Source organism: Leopardus geoffroyi, chromosome E2 (assembly GCF_018350155.1).
Source record: "Leopardus geoffroyi isolate Oge1 chromosome E2, O.geoffroyi_Oge1_pat1.0, whole genome shotgun sequence".
NCBI lineage: Eukaryota > Metazoa > Chordata > Mammalia > Carnivora > Felidae > Leopardus > Leopardus geoffroyi.
In genome coordinates, this window is record NC_059335.1 from 33,619,382 (window position 1) to 33,635,773 (window position 16,392).

Genomic DNA, 16,392 nt, shown 5'->3' on the forward strand with positions numbered 1-16,392 from the left:
AGCACTCACGGCCACCCCCCAGTGTGGCACAGCGCAGACATGCACCAGCCACGTCTTGGCGGGGGTTGAGCGCGAGATGCGAGGGCAGGAGAAGTCAGTGCAGGGATCTGGCTTCGGGCCCGGCAGCTGGGAGCCCCGGGAGGGGTGGGAGGCGGGTGGCAGGTGGAAAAGGCCCTAATGACCTTGGGAGCCTCACCCCTCCTTGTAGTACCGGTTCCAGCTCCTGGAACCAGCTGGCTGATTGCAGATGGCCTTCTGGAAGTAGAGCCCCCCACTCCGGGACGCCAGTGTGCAGTCCCACTGATGGCACGGACAGTGCCCGGATTGTCCCTTTGGGTCTCGGGTGCTGCCTCCCAAGCACATTCGTGGCCAGTCCCCATCAGCACAGACCTTGTCGTGGGAGGCCTCTGGCCTGTATACCACAGTGAGGGACCCCTGTGTACAATCAGTTGAGGGGCAGAGCTGCCCCAGCACCACCCTGGCACCCTGCTTGCTCCCCGGCAGTGGCCCGAGGCAGCCCGCCTCTGGGAGCATCCTGTGCTGAGCTTCCCACCCCACCCGGCGATGGAGAAGTCTCCTGGGCCCTGTCTCCACATGCCCCCCCTCCCTGCCCACCCATTTCTCCAGATGCTCACGGATGCAGTTTTCCAAGAGGGTTCTCCAGAGTTGTGGGCGTCCCAGCGGTACCTCGCCTCCACCTAGAGCAGCTTCAGGCCATTTGTATGTCAGCATTATGAGCAAGACACCATGTTAATGCTGTTTTTAAATCACTGATGTGGTGGGGCGCCTGGGTGGCTCAGTCGCTTAAGCATCTAACTCTTGATCTTGGCTCAGGTCATGATCCCAGGGTCGTGGGATTGAGCCCCGTGTCCGGCTCCACACCGAGAGTGGGGCCTGCTTGAGATTCTCTCTCTCTCTGTCTCTCTCCCTCCCTCTTTCCCTCTCCTTCCCTCCCTCCCTCCCTCTCTCCCTCTCTCTCTCCTACCCTCCCTCTCTCCCTCTCCCTCTCCCTCTGCCCCTCTACCCGTCTACCCCACTCATGCTCTCTCTCTTAAAAACAAACAAAAAAAAAAGCATTGACGTGATAAAAAAGAGTCTCGCGGGTATCTTCTGCACAGCCTCTCCAGAGCCTCCTGACCCTGAGGTGCCCAGAATGGTGCCTTACCCACATTCACATGCTGAACACACTATCTGGCCGTGCCTCAGAATGTTCGACCCCGTTACACACGACACGCACACACACACACACGTGGGCATCACAAGAGCAGGCAGGCTGGCCTCCTTGTCTCTCTGTGGCCCCCCAGCAGCTTGGGGGGGGGGTAGGGCAGCGGCCCCCCCTCAGTTTCATCTCTGTGCTCGTGCCTTCCGTTTGGTCACACGACAGCCCTGTGAAGAAAACGATGGTTCTGTAATGCCCATTTCTCAGGTGAGGGCTTTGAGCCTCAGAAAGATTAAAGCCCAGACGGGCTCCCAAGCCTGTGGCCGAGGCCCCCAGAAGGCTGCCTGGAGCAGGGCCGGGAGCCTGGGGAGGGAGGGGCCAGAGGGGACCCCCAGAGGGGTGGGTGGCATGAGAGCTGGGCACTAAGCCAGGGAGTCCCAGCTGGCGGAGAGTGGTGGGCAGCAAGGGGGGGGGGGCGTTCTGGACACTCAGCAACTGTCAGCCCACCCCACCCAGGCCCGTGCACCTGAGGCGGCTGGGCGGTCGTGGCCTCTCTCTCACACACAGGGGGGAGCCCTCCCTCCCTCTCTGCAGCGGGGTCCTGGGCCAGTGGGGGCAGCGGTGGCGAGAGGGGCTGCTCCCTCACCCCTGCGGCAGGGGCCCGCTTCCCTGGCCCCTGCCTAGCAGATGGCTCCCTCGCTGTGACCCTGAGGGAAGTGGTGCCACGATGCCTCTTGGACGTATGCGAGGTGTTTCTGTCAGCGGTGACAGTTGGGGCACTACAGGCATTTAGTGGTTGGGGGCCAGGCGGGCTGGTGTGTGACAGAGCCGCATGGTGCAGGATGTCTTGCCTCGCACTTGGCTGTGCAGGGCGCTGTCAGACGTGCAGGTCCGTGAACGGCCTAATTAAACTCCCTGCAGAGCTGTTCCCACAATCCCGCCCACCTGCCTCTGGTGTCCAGCATGCGGCCGGTGCCCACCACATGCCTACAGCCACACACACAGGAAACCGAGGACAGCGTGCAGGCAGGCACTGCACCCAGAGCGGGGTCCACGACCTAAGAGGCGGGGGGTCAGAGGAGCTGCGTGGGTCCCAGTAATGGGAGGTCGGCCTGACGGTCTTAGCAGACCAGGAGGTGGAATCGTCAGGACTATTTGGGGGTACAAATGCATAAATAAAACAGACAAAGAAAATACATCCTCAACAGGATTTGGAAAAAAAAGAAAAAAAAAAAACATCAAGAGATTGACTCAAGTGACTGGAAAGCCAGAGGTATATGTGACTGCAGGCACAGCTGGATCCAGGTGCTGACAGGTTATCGGGTCTCGGGGTGTCTCCCTCTCTCAGCTCTGCTTTCCTCAGTGATGGCTCCACAGTCAGGTGTCTCTTTCCTAAAAGTTCCTACAAATGTCCTGGGGCTGGTTGGGCCAGTGAGACTGATTGTCGTCTAATTGAACAAATATGGATGCGTTGTCTACCCCAAACTATTCACTGAGACCAGCGGGATGACTGGCCGGGCCCCGACCATGTGTGCACTGCTGGAAGCAGGGGACAGAGTCAGCTCCACCCGAATTGCTCAGGCTGAGTCAGGGGACGGTCTCTCCTTCAGGGAGGCTGGGGCTCTAGGACCAGAAAACGAGGGGTGGAAGGCATCTCAGTAGAGAGGGCAGCTGTCCGGCAGAATGGGATCAAGGGAGGGGGCAGGGAGCTGCCACCTCCAGGCTGGCCACCGCCATCTCTCGCACTGCCTGGCGAGAGCACAGCACGTGCTTTCCACAGAAGTTAGCCTCAGCATTCTCCACTGAGTACAGCTCTGTAGGTCCCACCCGGTGAGTCTGTCTTGAGGACCCGTGCGTGGTTTGTCATACTTCCTATTGCCTAGACAGCCGGGCATTCTGTGGCAAGAGGTGACAGCACCGTGGGGACTGTAGCAGAGGCAGAGGTGCTGGAAAACATTCCCGCTACTGGCCCAGGAGGAGACCTGGATGGGAAGGTCGGGCCCAGTGTGAGCACCATCCCCTGGGCCCCGGAAGACAGGCAGACAAAGGGACAAGGGCCTTCCCTGGCTCTATTAATTGCTGTTAAGCTTGGCACCCACAGGGCTAGGCCCCGCCTCGCACCCTCCACAGTGCCCCAGAGCAAATTGGCAAGGTCCCTCCTCCCCTTCGAAGCCTGACCCTTCGTACCCTTCCTTCTTACCCATCTCCTTCCCTTTTGTTCAGGGGGCTGGGCTGGGACGAGTGAGTCCTCGGCTCGGGCCTCAGGTAAAGAGGCTGTTTGACTAGAAGCCAGTAGAGAAGGTTGACCTTGGCTCCAAGCTGTCCTACTTACTAGCTGCATGGGCTCGGGCCCATTCCCTCACCTCAGAACCTCCGTCTCTCCATCTGTTAAATGGGGTGGCGACCTGCAGTTACTGTGATGATTAAATTAGCTATAAATATTGGTGAAATCAAGCAGATGAGAAGAGTTGGGGAACTTAGAGAGGAGGGAGTGAGAAATTGGGGCTGTGCCCGATAAAATGCCAAGGGCCCGTTCGTTCCACAAATGTTGCTGAGCGCCAGCTCTGTACAAAGTACGGTGTGAGACCTGGGGTACTGTGAAAAATCAGGAAACCCCCTGCCCTGAGGAACAGGCACCTGTGACACCAGCTGTGACATGTGTGGTCGGTGCGCTGTGGGAATAGACTCCGCCTGGGGGCATCGAGGAGGGCTTTCCTGAGGAAGTGACCTTTGAGATGGGAGGAGCCCAGGCACAGGTCCGTGAGGTGGGATGACCCTGGTTTACCTGGGCAGCAGAAAGAAAAGCTGTGTGTTTGGAGCCCCATGAGAGAGTCCCATGAAAGGTGGGAGGAGATTGGAACGCAGGGGTGGGTGGGGGCTTGGAAGCCAAGGTAACGAGTTTGGAATTTAGGCCTGATGAGAGCCCACTGAAAGAGTCTCAACAGGGAGAGTTATTGTACTCATTCGGATTAGGTTTGATTGTGAATATCTGAGCCCTGGAAAATAATGACTTCAATAATAAATTTATTTTATTTTTTTAATATACTTTTTAATGTTTATTTATCTTTGAGAGAGAGAGAGAGAGAGCAAGCAGGGGAGGGGGAGAGAGAGAGGGAGACACAGAATCTGAAGCAGACTCCAGGCTCTGAGCTGTCAGCACAGAGCCCAACGCGGAGGGTCCAACCCAACGAACCGTGAGATCATGACCTGAGCTGAAGTCAGATGCTTAACTGACCGAGCCACCCAGGCGCCTCAGTAATAAATTAATTTTAAACTAAAAAAGAAAATCCAGAAAGCATGGGGTGCCTACAGAGTTATCAAGGACCTAGGCTGTTTTCATATCGCTGTTCTACTATCCCTAGGGTATAGACTTTGTCTTCACCATCCAAGTTGGCTGCTAGAGCTCCAGCCATCACATCTAAGTTCCAGCTTCAGGAAGGAGGAAGTGAGAGAAAAGGGTACAACTTCCCTTTAAAAAGGACATCCTTGGGGGTGCCCCAGTGGCTCAGTCGGCTGAGCAACCGACTCTTGATTGGGTCCTGGGATCAAGCCTCATGTCAGGCTCTCTGCTGAGTATGGAGCCTATTTGGGATTCTGTCTGTCTCACCCTCTGTCCCTCATCCCTGTTCGCTTGCTTTCTCTCTCTAAAATAATAAATACATACATACGTACGCACACACATACATAAATAGGGCACTCCCCTCTGGTTTATGTCTCATTGGGTAGAACTTGTCACAGGGTCACACCGAGCTGCCAGCGAAGTTAGGAAATGCAGACTTTTACTTGGATGTCAGTGTGTTCGGTTCTTTTTCTAAGGGGAGACTTTATGTCAGGAGGAAGCTAACAGCCTCCTGCTGGCTGCCGTGTGAGGAACAGACCAGAGAGAGGAGAGGGAGGCAGGGAGTGCTTGGGAGGGGACTGAGGGCAGCTGGGAGGAGAAAGACGGTGCTTGCTGGGACCCAGGGAGGTACGGGTGCATGAGGAGACGGGGAGAAGTGGTCTGACTGAAAACAGCTCTGCCGGAAAAGCCGGCGGGACACGGGACGTGGAAGGGCAGCAGCGGAACCAAGGGTGACACCTAGGCTGAGTCTGAGGAGCTGGGCCAGTGGTGGGGCCAGACGCTGAGCTGGGGGGAGACACAGCAAGGGCAGGTCGAGGGTGCTGCCAGCACAGGCCCCCCACCTCCACCAACCACCACACCTCGGGGAGGAGATGGAACCGGGATGACGGCTCCAGACCCTGGGCTCTCTCCGGGAGAACCCCCAGCATGCCACCCATTCCAGCCTTCCCCGAGCTGTGCCCTGTGCTGCCAGACTCCAGGACACGGGTGGGGCAACCGAGGGTTCAGAGCGGTTTATAGACCACACCTCGCGGGGTGCAGCTCCAAGGCACTCAGATCAGAGGGTGTCTCTCACCCAGCAGAGTCTCGCCCGACCCCCTCCCCTCCCCCTCCAACCCCATCCTGACTCCCTTCTCACAGATCGGGCAGAAACCACAAAGGTGGGGCCCACCGGAAGAAGCTGGGAGCACTCTGGCCAGGTTCCCCAGCCGCATTCCACAAATAGGACAGACGGCACAGGGGGAGCTGAGGGAGACTGAGATTTCCCAAGGTCACCAGGCACTCGGGAGCAGCATCAGCGTGTTGGCCTCTGATTCATAGGCCTCTTTTTAGCCCCAGGTGGAGGCAGCACCCCTGCTCACCCACCCTGCCTGAGTCACTGCCTGCCCGGGGTGCCCATCACCCAGGCGCCAGGGCCAGCTTTCCAGGTCGTGTCCCAGGGGAGGCTCAGATGCTGCAGAGATGCCTCTCCGACACAGTCCTGCCCCTCTTGGCGGGCAGCCCTCCGTGTCCGCCGTGGGTGACTCGGGAATCCGAAGCCTGGGGTCTTTGGGACGGGAACCCTAGGGAGCACTGTGGCCTGGGCTGCTAGCCCGCAGGCCAACTGTAGCTTGCTTCCTAGGGTAGACGGCCGCCGGAACTTTCCCATCTACCTTCTGCAGTAGACGGGCCTCTGACACATAAATAGCTACCTCGCTACATAGCTCAGTTCTGGAAAGTCTCCACAGAAGGCTCTGGCCCCGCATACCTTTTGTGCAGAATCTTTTATCAGCCACGCAGTGCCCAGGTGCTAACCTCATTTCCTTTGTGCCTCTCCCACCCCAAGGGACACCGGCAGATTTCCAGCAGTTTCCCTCACTTCTTGAACCACATGCCACTGTGTTTCCTCTAGCTCAGTCGGAGGACTGGGTGTTGAAAGGACTTGAGAGTAGAGTGACGGGCTAGTGATGATTACCATGCCCATGAATAGAAAACCCGACACCAGAGAACCCAGGAGGTCAAGGATATGGCAGGCCTGGGGCACCCCACTCCCAACCCCCAGCAAGGGCTCAGCCTTACCATGGGCTCCAGCCTGTGCACACTGAAACTGGGGGAAAGGCAGCTGGAAGAGGGGTCCCAGGGGTGCTGACGCATACAGCGGGGCCCACTCTGCCCTGCACCCACTCAGCTCCCTGGATCTGCCCCTGTCAGTGCTCTACGTCTTGTCTGGGGCCTGGGATATATGAGGGGCCAGGCTGCAGAGAGGATGAGGGGGCCTGAACACCATGGCTTCCTGCTTCTTTCTGGTAGCCTCATGCTTAGGGGCTTCTCCAGGAGTGGGACACGGGTCTTGGTGACACCACTGACTCTGGGGGCGCAGCCCCTGAGGCTCGCCCTACCGAAAAATCCCAAGGAAAGAACACAGCCGGCCCAGAGCAGGGCCTGTGCCTGCCAGCCGCCGTTCACCCGCTCCTGGCCTCAGCTTCCCACACCTGCCTTCCTAGGCCCATGACCTGCCCGGGAAGCTGGCCGGGGCCCGAGGGACTGTGGGCTTCTGAACACGTGGGGTCCAGCGTGCGGCCACGCCCACTCCTCGCCTGGCCCTGCACTCCCAGCCACACCTCTCTCCCCACCGCTGGAATGCCACCCAGCGCTAGGCCGTTACAGCACCTACGAAGAGCCAGGGACCCGGGGCAGGCGGCAGCCACGGGGCAGAGTTGTTCTTCAGAGCCCTCTGGGGTATCGCGGGCCAGAGGGGCCACACGGTGGCTGTCTCCCGCTGTTGGGTCAGGAAAGTGATCCGAGCAAGGCTCTGTCGCAGACCTTTCTGGTTAATGCCTGTCACCCTTGGTGTGCCCCCTGCGCCAGGCACCGATTGCCATCAGAGGTGCCACAGTCAGTCAGCAGCTGCTCTCAGCACATGTGGGTCTCCTCACAGAGGCTGGCCTTGGGGTCGGACACTCCTGATCTTGAGTCCCAGCTCTGGCACTTTCCTCTTGTGAGCATAGGCGAGTGCCTTCCCCTCTCTGGCCCTCAGTTTCCTGACCTGTACAATGGGAATAGTAACACCGTGACTAGTTATCGCCACACAATAGTACTAACAAACTTTCTCTAACTCAGTCACTTACAATGGCAATTCTTTCCCTTCATGAGGCAGGGGTTCCACGCTGTGCTCGGCGCATCCCTGATCCTCTTTCTGGAGTGACCAGGAGAGCCTGGGCGGAGGCCCAGCGGGACAGGTGGGACCACGCAAGGCCTCTGAAGGGCTGGACCCTGTCCCACAGCCAGTCACAGTCAGGCACAGAGGAAATCCGCTCTACCTCCAGGGGGCAGGGACCGCAAAGACACAGGCAGAGGGCATGCACATGGGCAGGGGTGAAGACCCAGGCCCTTTAACACGGTCTCCCGCTGCTCCTTCATGAGGTGCTTGTGAAATTCTGAGCAAAGAGTGAGTGTGCCCTGTAGTGTCCTTTGTAAACTGCTAAGTACTACATGTGTGCACGAGGTACTGGGGATGGTGAGGTGCTGGGACTTCTCCAAGAGCCTCCGACTCTCCAGAGAGTCCACTCCCCCCCCGGGGGCCTCGGACACAGGACTGTGTCCAGATTGTGTCTGGTGGCTCGCGTCTCCTGAGCGGGCTGAGGGCTGAGCCGCTGTCCCGGGGCCCCGGCAGGTGCCCGGCCGGGGCTCTGACCCCACCGAAGCCTCAGAGCCACCATCATCTCCCCTCACAGGCCGACGCCAAGATGGTGTGTGATGTGGTGAGTCGGATGGAAGACACCGAGCCCTTCTCCGCAGAACTGCTCTCTGCCATGATGCGGCTCTGGGGTGACTCAGGAATCCAGGAATGCTTCAACAGGTCTCGGGAGTATCAGCTCAACGATTCCGCCAAATAGTGAGTGTCTCGGGCCCGGGGAGGCCGCCAGCGGGGCTCTGATGTGAGCGTGGAAGGGGATGGGGACGGCGGGCGGGGGGGGGGGGGGGGGGGGTCCGTGGCTGAGGTCAGAAGTGCCGTGAGATGTTCTGTCTCGGGTGTCAGGCGTCAGGAAGGAGTGGGAAAGGGCTTCTCCCACCCCCTGGATGAGGACGAGGCCAGGGAGGTGGAGGACACAAGAGACCGCTAATCGCGGGGCTCCCAGAGGGCGGGGCTTGGCACTCCAGAAGGAAGGTCTTTAGGAGAACGACCATTTTTCCCCCCTGGAGAAGCCCTGACCCCGTAAGTACAAATCGAGAGCCATGGAGGCAGAAAATAATTTACGTGATGGCATTTTGTTTCATTTGAGGCGAACTTTCCATTCCTCTTATCTTTAAAATTAAAAATAAGGAAATAATGGAAGACATCCTTTGATAGTGTGTTAGAGAAGAGAAGAGAGAAGGAAAGGGAATGAGAGGGAGGAGACTCAGTGACAGCCAGAGAGCACTGGAAGGGGAAGACAGGAGAGGCCAAGAAAGTGGCCTGCAGGGTTGGTGGGGTGGGGGTGGGGGGTCTCTTCCTGTGACAGCAGCTTTGTCACTTCAGGCTTCCCTGGGGTTACATGCCCTTGTTCCCTAGATTGGAGGCTCCACACCCCTGGGAATGGTCCACACTGGTTGGGAACATGTCTTCTGTCCTGGAGATGTTGGGACGACACCCCACTTTTGCAGCCTTGTGCCCAGGTTGTCAGTGGGAGCCCCTGGGCTTAAACCCACGATCTTAGGCCACGTGCGCTCCGACACTGAACTGATTCAGCCATCCTCACCCCTGCTGCTCTTCCAGGACCACTCTGCCCCCAGGAGACCTTTGGCAATGTCTGGGGACAGTCTTGATTGTTCTGACTAGGGTGGTGTTCCTGGCATCTAGTGGGCAGAGGCCAGGGATGCCGCTGAACATCCTATGGTGCACAAGACAGACCTCCATAGCAAGGAATTATCTGGCCCCAAATGTCAATAGTGCTGAGACTGAGAAATCCTGCTACATAGCAGAGGCTGGGGCCCAGAAAATGGCAGCTGCTGATGGACATTGGGCCATATCTGTTGGCCCAACTAGGGACTTGAGTAAGGCCAAAGCATCTCCCATTTCTGCACACTTAGACTGTCTACTGGGTAAGTGCTAGGCCCCATGAGCCCCAGGTGGTAGGGACCCAGGCCCCAGGCCCAGAGGAGCCCCCAGGGACACATTGGTGGGCCAGGGTGCGAGCCCAGGGGTTTGTGTCCACACTCAGGTCACTCCTCCAATAGATCTGGGTCTTCCTCCTAAGACATTCCAGTTGGGAGAGATTCCTGCTTCCTTCTCCCCTTCCCTGCCCCTGCTGGGCCCAAGTCCAGGGACTTCCCATCCCCCACTCCCCTTGATGCCCTCAATTGTGCTCTCCACTTAAGTTGTTGTCCATTGAATTGTAACATGAATTCATCGCAAAAAAAAAAAAAAAAAAAAAAAAAAAAAAAATGTTTAACAGTATAGAGAGGTATAAAAGTAATAGTAAATTCTCCCAAGCCTGTCCCCCTCCAACTTTTAACTATTTCCATTTCTTTGTCCCAGTGTTGTCCAGGAAAACCTGACCCTCCAACCTGCCTGTCTTCCATGTCTCTTCCCTGCTTCCAGTTTTTTGCTAGTTAGGGCATTATTTGTGGATCTTCTGGGGGTTACTTTCACTACTTTAAATAAGAAACTTGAGTCAGTATTTGTCAACTCCCCAAGTCAGCTGAGGAAATCAGCCTTCTTCTCTCTGCGTGTTTGTCTCTGGAACAGGGTCTCAGGGCAGGCAAGGGCAGGGGCCCACAGCAGTCAGGTTCAGAAGGGCTTAAACACTTCCTGGTCCAGGGTGTGGCTTTGCTGTTGTGGTTTTAGCAGCCAGATCTCCTCTTCTGACTGAATCCTGGGTGTGACATATGAAAACAGTTAACAGTGGGTTTGTTGTGACAGAGGGAGAGGGAGCCCCACTGGGCCATCTCAGGGCACAATTCCAGGGGGATGGTGTGAGTGGCTCCCCAAGGCCCAGAGCCTGTCACTAGGTCCCCAGCCCGGTCACCTCACTTGCAGGTGAGGATACCAGGGCTGGTGCGGCCAGGCTCCTGTGCAGGCTCTCACTGTCTCCCTGCACCCAGGCCTCTGTGAACAGAGCAGACTCTCCCTTCGCCCCTCTGACCGATCCTGAGACAGGCCCCAGAAGCCCAGAAATCTGAGCACCCGTCCAAGCAGGGGCTGTACAAGCCAGTTCCATGGTTTGGTTAGGACTGTTTTTTCTCCTGCCTCTCTCAGGAGCCCACCCCTCAGGCTGTGCTCCCACACCCCTGCTAGGACTGCTCGGGCTCTTGACTGCCTCCTGGAGCCCACTCCTCACGGTGCCCCCAGAGAGGGGGTGGTGCCTCAGGCTTCCTTGCCTGCCACCCTTTCTCGGTCACCTCCCCGCCCTCCGCCTGTGCCCTCACTGGAGTCCTTGAACCTCTTCCAGTCTATGCAGAGTGCCTGGGTGATCTCCAGCCTCGTCGCCCTGAATTCCTCACACACCCGGACAGATCTCATTTATGTCACCAGCTCAGCCCTCCCTCCCGAGTTCAGCCTACTCGGTGTCCATTTGGACACCTCAGCACATCTCAAATTCGTACGTGCCCACTGACTCCTGGCTCCCAACCACCCCAGACCTGCTCTGCCTCTGTTCTTCCTCCCACCGAGTGCAGCTTTGTCACACCACGAGGAGGTGGCTTTTATGGGCTCTGCGTCCCACACCCCACCCTCCCCCAGGCCCCTGCATAGCTGCCACTGTGGTGTGACCTGCCACGGCCTCTCTCCCCTGCACGGCTTCAACAACCTCCCGACAGGTGTCCCTACTCCTCCCTCCCGATCTGCTCTCCTTACGGCACCAGAGCCATTATTCCAACACTCTTCATCAGAACCTTCCAGAGGCTTCCTGTCCTACTCAGAGTGAAAGCCGAGGTGCCTAGAGTCACTTCACGGGCCTACCAGCCATGCCCCACCCTTGCCTCCGTCACCCCACTCCAGTCCCACAGCCCTTCTCCTGCCACACGTGCCTCCGAACTCCCCACCCCTGTCCCGTGTCTGCGTCCCAGGCTCCTCCTCCACTGCAGGACGGCCTCTGCACGAGCCGGCTCCCTCAGTCTCCACTCCAGTGTCATCCTGCCTTCCCCAGCCACCCTCTGTCCGATAGCAGCCCTCCACAGACCTCCTCCTTACCAGCCGTCTGAGTCTTTCCTCCTGATATGCTCTGTAGCTTACTTAGCTGTTAATTATCTCACATGCGCACGCACACACACGTAGGCTCCAGGAAGGCAGGACTGTGTTGGTCTTGCTTGTGGTCTCCTCCCAGCACCCGGGACGATGGGTAGGTGGAATATACAGCAGGCCTCTCCCTCAGCCATCTCCCTGGGCGAGGCTCGGCCAGCACAGAGACGGAGGGCCAGATTTTCTGTCTAAAGGAGGTTTCCCGGCTGGGGCGGGGGGGCCAAGACTAGAGGCTCGCAGCCCTGGTGTCCAGCTGGAGACAACAGAACGAGGGTCATTTCAAAACCAGCGTGGCTCCTGAGCAGAGGCCAGGGGAGTGGGGGGAGGGCCATGCCCAGAGGGGTTAGGAGGATTGGGAAGGGCTGGGACGAGCTCCTCCAGGCTGAGCCCAGAGCCCAGACGCCCCCATGGGCCCGGCGAGGATACGATGAGGCAGCCAGAGCCTCCAGGTCTGCTCTGCGGCCGCTGCTCCCCTCGGTCCACAGAGGAGAGGAGGCCTGGAGGCCTGTTTAAGAGCACAGTATCTGGAGTCAGGCACACCCGGGCTCAAAGCCTAGCAGTGTCTCCTTTTTGCAGCGTGACTTCAAGCTTATGCCTCCTCTGCCTAGGAACCCAGCATTCGGTTTTATTTCCTTAGGGAAAATCCTCACAAGGATTTGAGGCAGGCCTGGATTATTGGTTTACCAGTAGAAACCCTCATTGGTGAAGCCGCCCCACCCTTCAGCCCCATGAACGTCCTCAAGCCAAGGAGCTGGCCCCCACGTGTCCCAGGGCTGGTGCTAATGAAGCACAGCCCCTTCCACTGGCAACCCGGGACCCCACGTCGTCCTGTGGCTTGGACCCTCGGGGCTCCTCCCCTGTGGGCTGTGTGTGCTTCTCCCCCAGCACAAGGGGTGGATGGCCCAGCCAGCCTTGTGGGTCACTGAATGGCCTTCAGGCCTGGCTCACCTCCCTCATTCCTGGTTTTCCAGCTCCCACCCCAACTTTGGGTTCAGGCCTGACCCATACAGACCCCCAAAGCCCTTCTGGGTGCTCGGCCTGGGCGGGTAAAATGCAAAGGCCTGGTCTGTCTCCAGGGCGAGTGGTGATAGAAAAGAGAGCCCCGATGCCAAAGACGCGGTCCGCAAGGCCCAGCCCCTGCCCAGCTGTGTGACCTCTGAGCCTCCCTTCCAAGGGCACCAATGGGAAGGTGCGGCAGATGCCCCGGTAGACTCTGAGCAAGGGTGGAAAGGTGGGCGGATGCCCAGAGGGCCTTCTGGAAGCACTCTAGAGTACTGTTAAGAGGTGGACCCGGCGCTAGATGTCTGCCTTCGAGCCCGGGCGCATGGCTGGGCAAGGTACTTGGCTTTGTTGACCGTTGGTTTTCTAATCGATAAATTGGTACATTGAACTCAGGAAAACTAAGGATGAAACGCGATCGCAATGTAAAGAGTCGAACGTAACTATTGGCCACTATTATTTTAAGAGGAAGACATGACAAAACAGCACTACAAACGGTCTCATGTAAGAGTTTGAGCTTCTCTAGGGGTGCCTGGGTGGCTTGGTCGGTTAAGCGTCCGACTTCGGCTCAGGTCATGATCTCGCGGTCCATGAGTTCGAGCCCCGCGTCGGGCTCTGTGCTGACTGCTCAGAGCCTGGAGCCTGTTTCAGATTCTGTGTCTCCCTCTCTCTCTGCCCCTCCCTGTTCATGCTCTGTCTCTCTCTGTCTCAAAAATAAATAAACGTTAAAAAAAAAAAAATTAAAAAAAAAAAAAGAAAAAGAGTTTGAGCTTCTCTAAATGCACCTGGAACTACACACATAGCCGTTGACTCAGTGAGAGGCTCTTTGAGAATGTGAGGCCAGGACTTAAGTAAGCTTCCCCTCCTCCGTGGGCACCTCCCACTCTCTGCCCCCAACACCGGCCCCTGGATGGGGGGGGGGGGGGGGGCGCCATCGCTTCCATGGTTGGCCCCCAGGGGGCGCTGGCCAGGGCCGGGCTGGCTTGTTCCAGGGCCCCTGTGTGTTGCCATCCCCAGCTACCTGGACAGCCTGGATCGGATCGGGGCCGCCGACTACCAGCCCACCGAGCAGGATATCCTCCGAACCAGGGTCAAAACCACTGGCATCGTGGAAACCCACTTCACATTCAAGAACCTCCACTTCAGGTGAGGCCCGGGAGCCTCCCGAACCCTGGTGAGGACACCGGGACAGATGGGAGCCACCAGCCTCTCCGCCTTGTCTTGTATGGAACACCCAGTGTTCGCCCCGCCTTGGGGGGCTTTGCAGTGGGGACAGACAGCAGATATGAGAAGGGACCTGTCTGTGTGTCTGTTTTCTACCAAGTTCGGGGCCTAGGACGAACAGGGAAGAGGCAGCGTTCTAGAGTGAGTCTCCAAGGAACAGAGGATTTGAGTAGACAAAGGGCGGTAGTCTTGTGCCTGGGTGACTTCTGAGGAGGGGGTAGCCCCTCAAAGACCTCCCTGTGAGGAGGGGGAGGGAATGACAGGTAAGTGTAAGAAAATCTGTGAGACCTGATGACCCAGATTACCTCAGAGCTAGAAGGCACTCATAGATCAGCTGACCCACCGTCTCCGAGTACATGTGGGGAAACCGAGGCCTGAGAGCAAGGCTATCCCTAAGCACAAAACACAACTCAAGTCCAGAAGCCCAGAGCACCTCAGAACAGAGGCCTGAGGCATGAGGCTGGACTTCTTGGGCCCTCCCGGAGAGTCGTGTCCCCACCTGGGGTCACCTCCATGCACTGAGGTCTGGAAGTCCCTGTCTTGCCCCCACCTACCTTCCAGATGTGGTTTCTGGGTGTCGGTGGAGCAGAGGGAGAAGCCAGGAGGGGGAGCGGCAGGCAGCCATCTGCCAGGGAGGGGTGGCACAGAGCAGAGATGAGGCTGTGTCCGTGGACACATCCGGGTCAGACCCCGGCCCTACCTTGCCAGCTCTCGCCGGGGCCGCGGGCACTTAACCCCTTGTGGCCTTCCTTTCCCTCCACAAAACAGGTGACAGTCCCCACCTGCCCGACTCCCCCCAGGCTGGTTTGGAGTGTGCCCAGACCACAGATGTGAGCAGACACACTCGGAAGGCCAAGAACAGGATGTGCATGTTGCCCTGAGAGGAGGGCCCCGCAGAGACCTTTACTAGGGGCAGCTGAGGCGTAGCCCTCAGTACGGTTCTCGAGGTGCGAGGGCAGGCGCTTGAGTCCCAGCATGTGAGCACAGCCCAGGCACGGGACCGACAGCCACGGTCTGCCTGTCAGCACCTGAAGTGGGGTTTCTCGGCAGGCTCGGGGCTTGACCAGGCCTCCCCACAACTGCCTGGGCCCCACCGCCCACCACTCCCAGACAGCTTCCCTGTCTCCCCACCAGGCTGTTCGACGTCGGGGGCCAGCGATCTGAACGCAAGAAGTGGATCCACTGCTTCGAGGACGTCACAGCCATTATCTTCTGTGTCGCGCTCAGCGGCTATGACCAGGTGCTCCATGAAGACGAGACCACGGTGAGTGGCCCCGGGCCCGCCCGGCCTGTGGAGGCACCGAGGGGCCCAGTCGCACTCTGCCGCGGGGTGAGCCCCAGGGGCACTGGGGCAGGGCCAGCCGCTCCCTCTCCCGACTGTGCGGCCGGGCAGACGCCCCGTGACGCCAGCGCAGGAGGGGCGGCCGCAGCCCGCCCCAGCTCAGGGGCCGCGTGCAGATTGATGGCCAACATCTCTGCAGCCTCTGGGACTCAGGCACTTAGTGCCTCTTCAGCGAACACGGCAGAGTCACAGAGGCCGTCAGGTCAGAACAAAATTAAGCAAATCCTAAAAGAAATCAAGGTTGCAGTCAAGCAAGAGCATACGTAAGACAGAAATAGCTGCTCTTTGCCCCGACAGCCTGCCCCATGCGCTGGCCGGGCCGCTGCCAAGAGAGGTACAGGGCTGGCAGGGGGAGGGCAGGGCATGCAGCACGGTGGTCAGCGCCCCTCCACTGGAGGACGCCAGCCCCGGTCCCCGCCTGTGTCACCCGTGCGTCACCCTCAGTCTGGGGCCTCGGAGGACACCAGGCTGGCTTCAAAAGGAGGCCGTCACCTGGAGACGGAGACGGGTGCTGCCTGATCTGGGCCTGCTCCTGGTTCGCTGCCCAATTCAGGCTGCACCCCCGCCCCCCGCCCCACCTCGGTTACTATTATCTGTCAAAGTGGGTTAACGACAGTACCTACGTTGGGGGCCGTTGGAGAGAGAATGAGAGCGCGCGTGAAATACTTGGAACCGTTTCTGTCACAGCAGCACTGAGCTTGGTGGTTGTATTGTCCCTGGGGACTGTCCACCAAGCCGCGGGCCCATCTGCAGAGCCCGTAAGGGAAGCCGGGTGTTGTCGTGATGCACCTGCAGGGCCCCCGGACACCAGCCCACAGCACCTCGCGGGGGTCATGGGGTCCTGGCTGTGGGGTCGCTCCCTCGGCATGAGCCAGCTCCTGCTGCGGGCAGTGCGCACAGACCCGGGGCCCCGAGCCTCTCAAAGTCGGCGCTGAGAGTTTGAGGCCGTTTGTCATCATGGTAGGGCCTTGAGCGAGTTTGTCTCCTCTCTGGGTCTGTTTCCTCCTCAGTCCTGGCCTGCTGGCCCCACACAGCGCGGCGACGCAGATCCGGTGGGCTGTGGGCGGTGGGGAGGGACGGGCACAGCAGTGAGGCTTTCGGCAGACTGGGGCTGGAGCCGTCGGCGGGGC

At 58.7% G+C, this 16,392-nt stretch overlaps 1 protein-coding gene across 2 annotated transcripts in view; it reads left to right on the top strand.

Moving 5' to 3' along the window:
• The window catches only part of GNAO1 (G protein subunit alpha o1), a 173,809-nt gene that overhangs the window by 136,880 nt on the left and 20,537 nt on the right, over positions 1-16,392 (top strand). For both annotated transcript variants that reach the window (XM_045442799.1, XM_045442800.1), the window contains exons 4-6: positions 8,213-8,373; positions 13,714-13,842; positions 15,055-15,184. In XM_045442799.1, the coding sequence (XP_045298755.1) occupies positions 8,213-8,373; positions 13,714-13,842; positions 15,055-15,184 (420 nt within the window). The remainder of the gene's footprint in view (positions 1-8,212; positions 8,374-13,713; positions 13,843-15,054; positions 15,185-16,392) is intronic.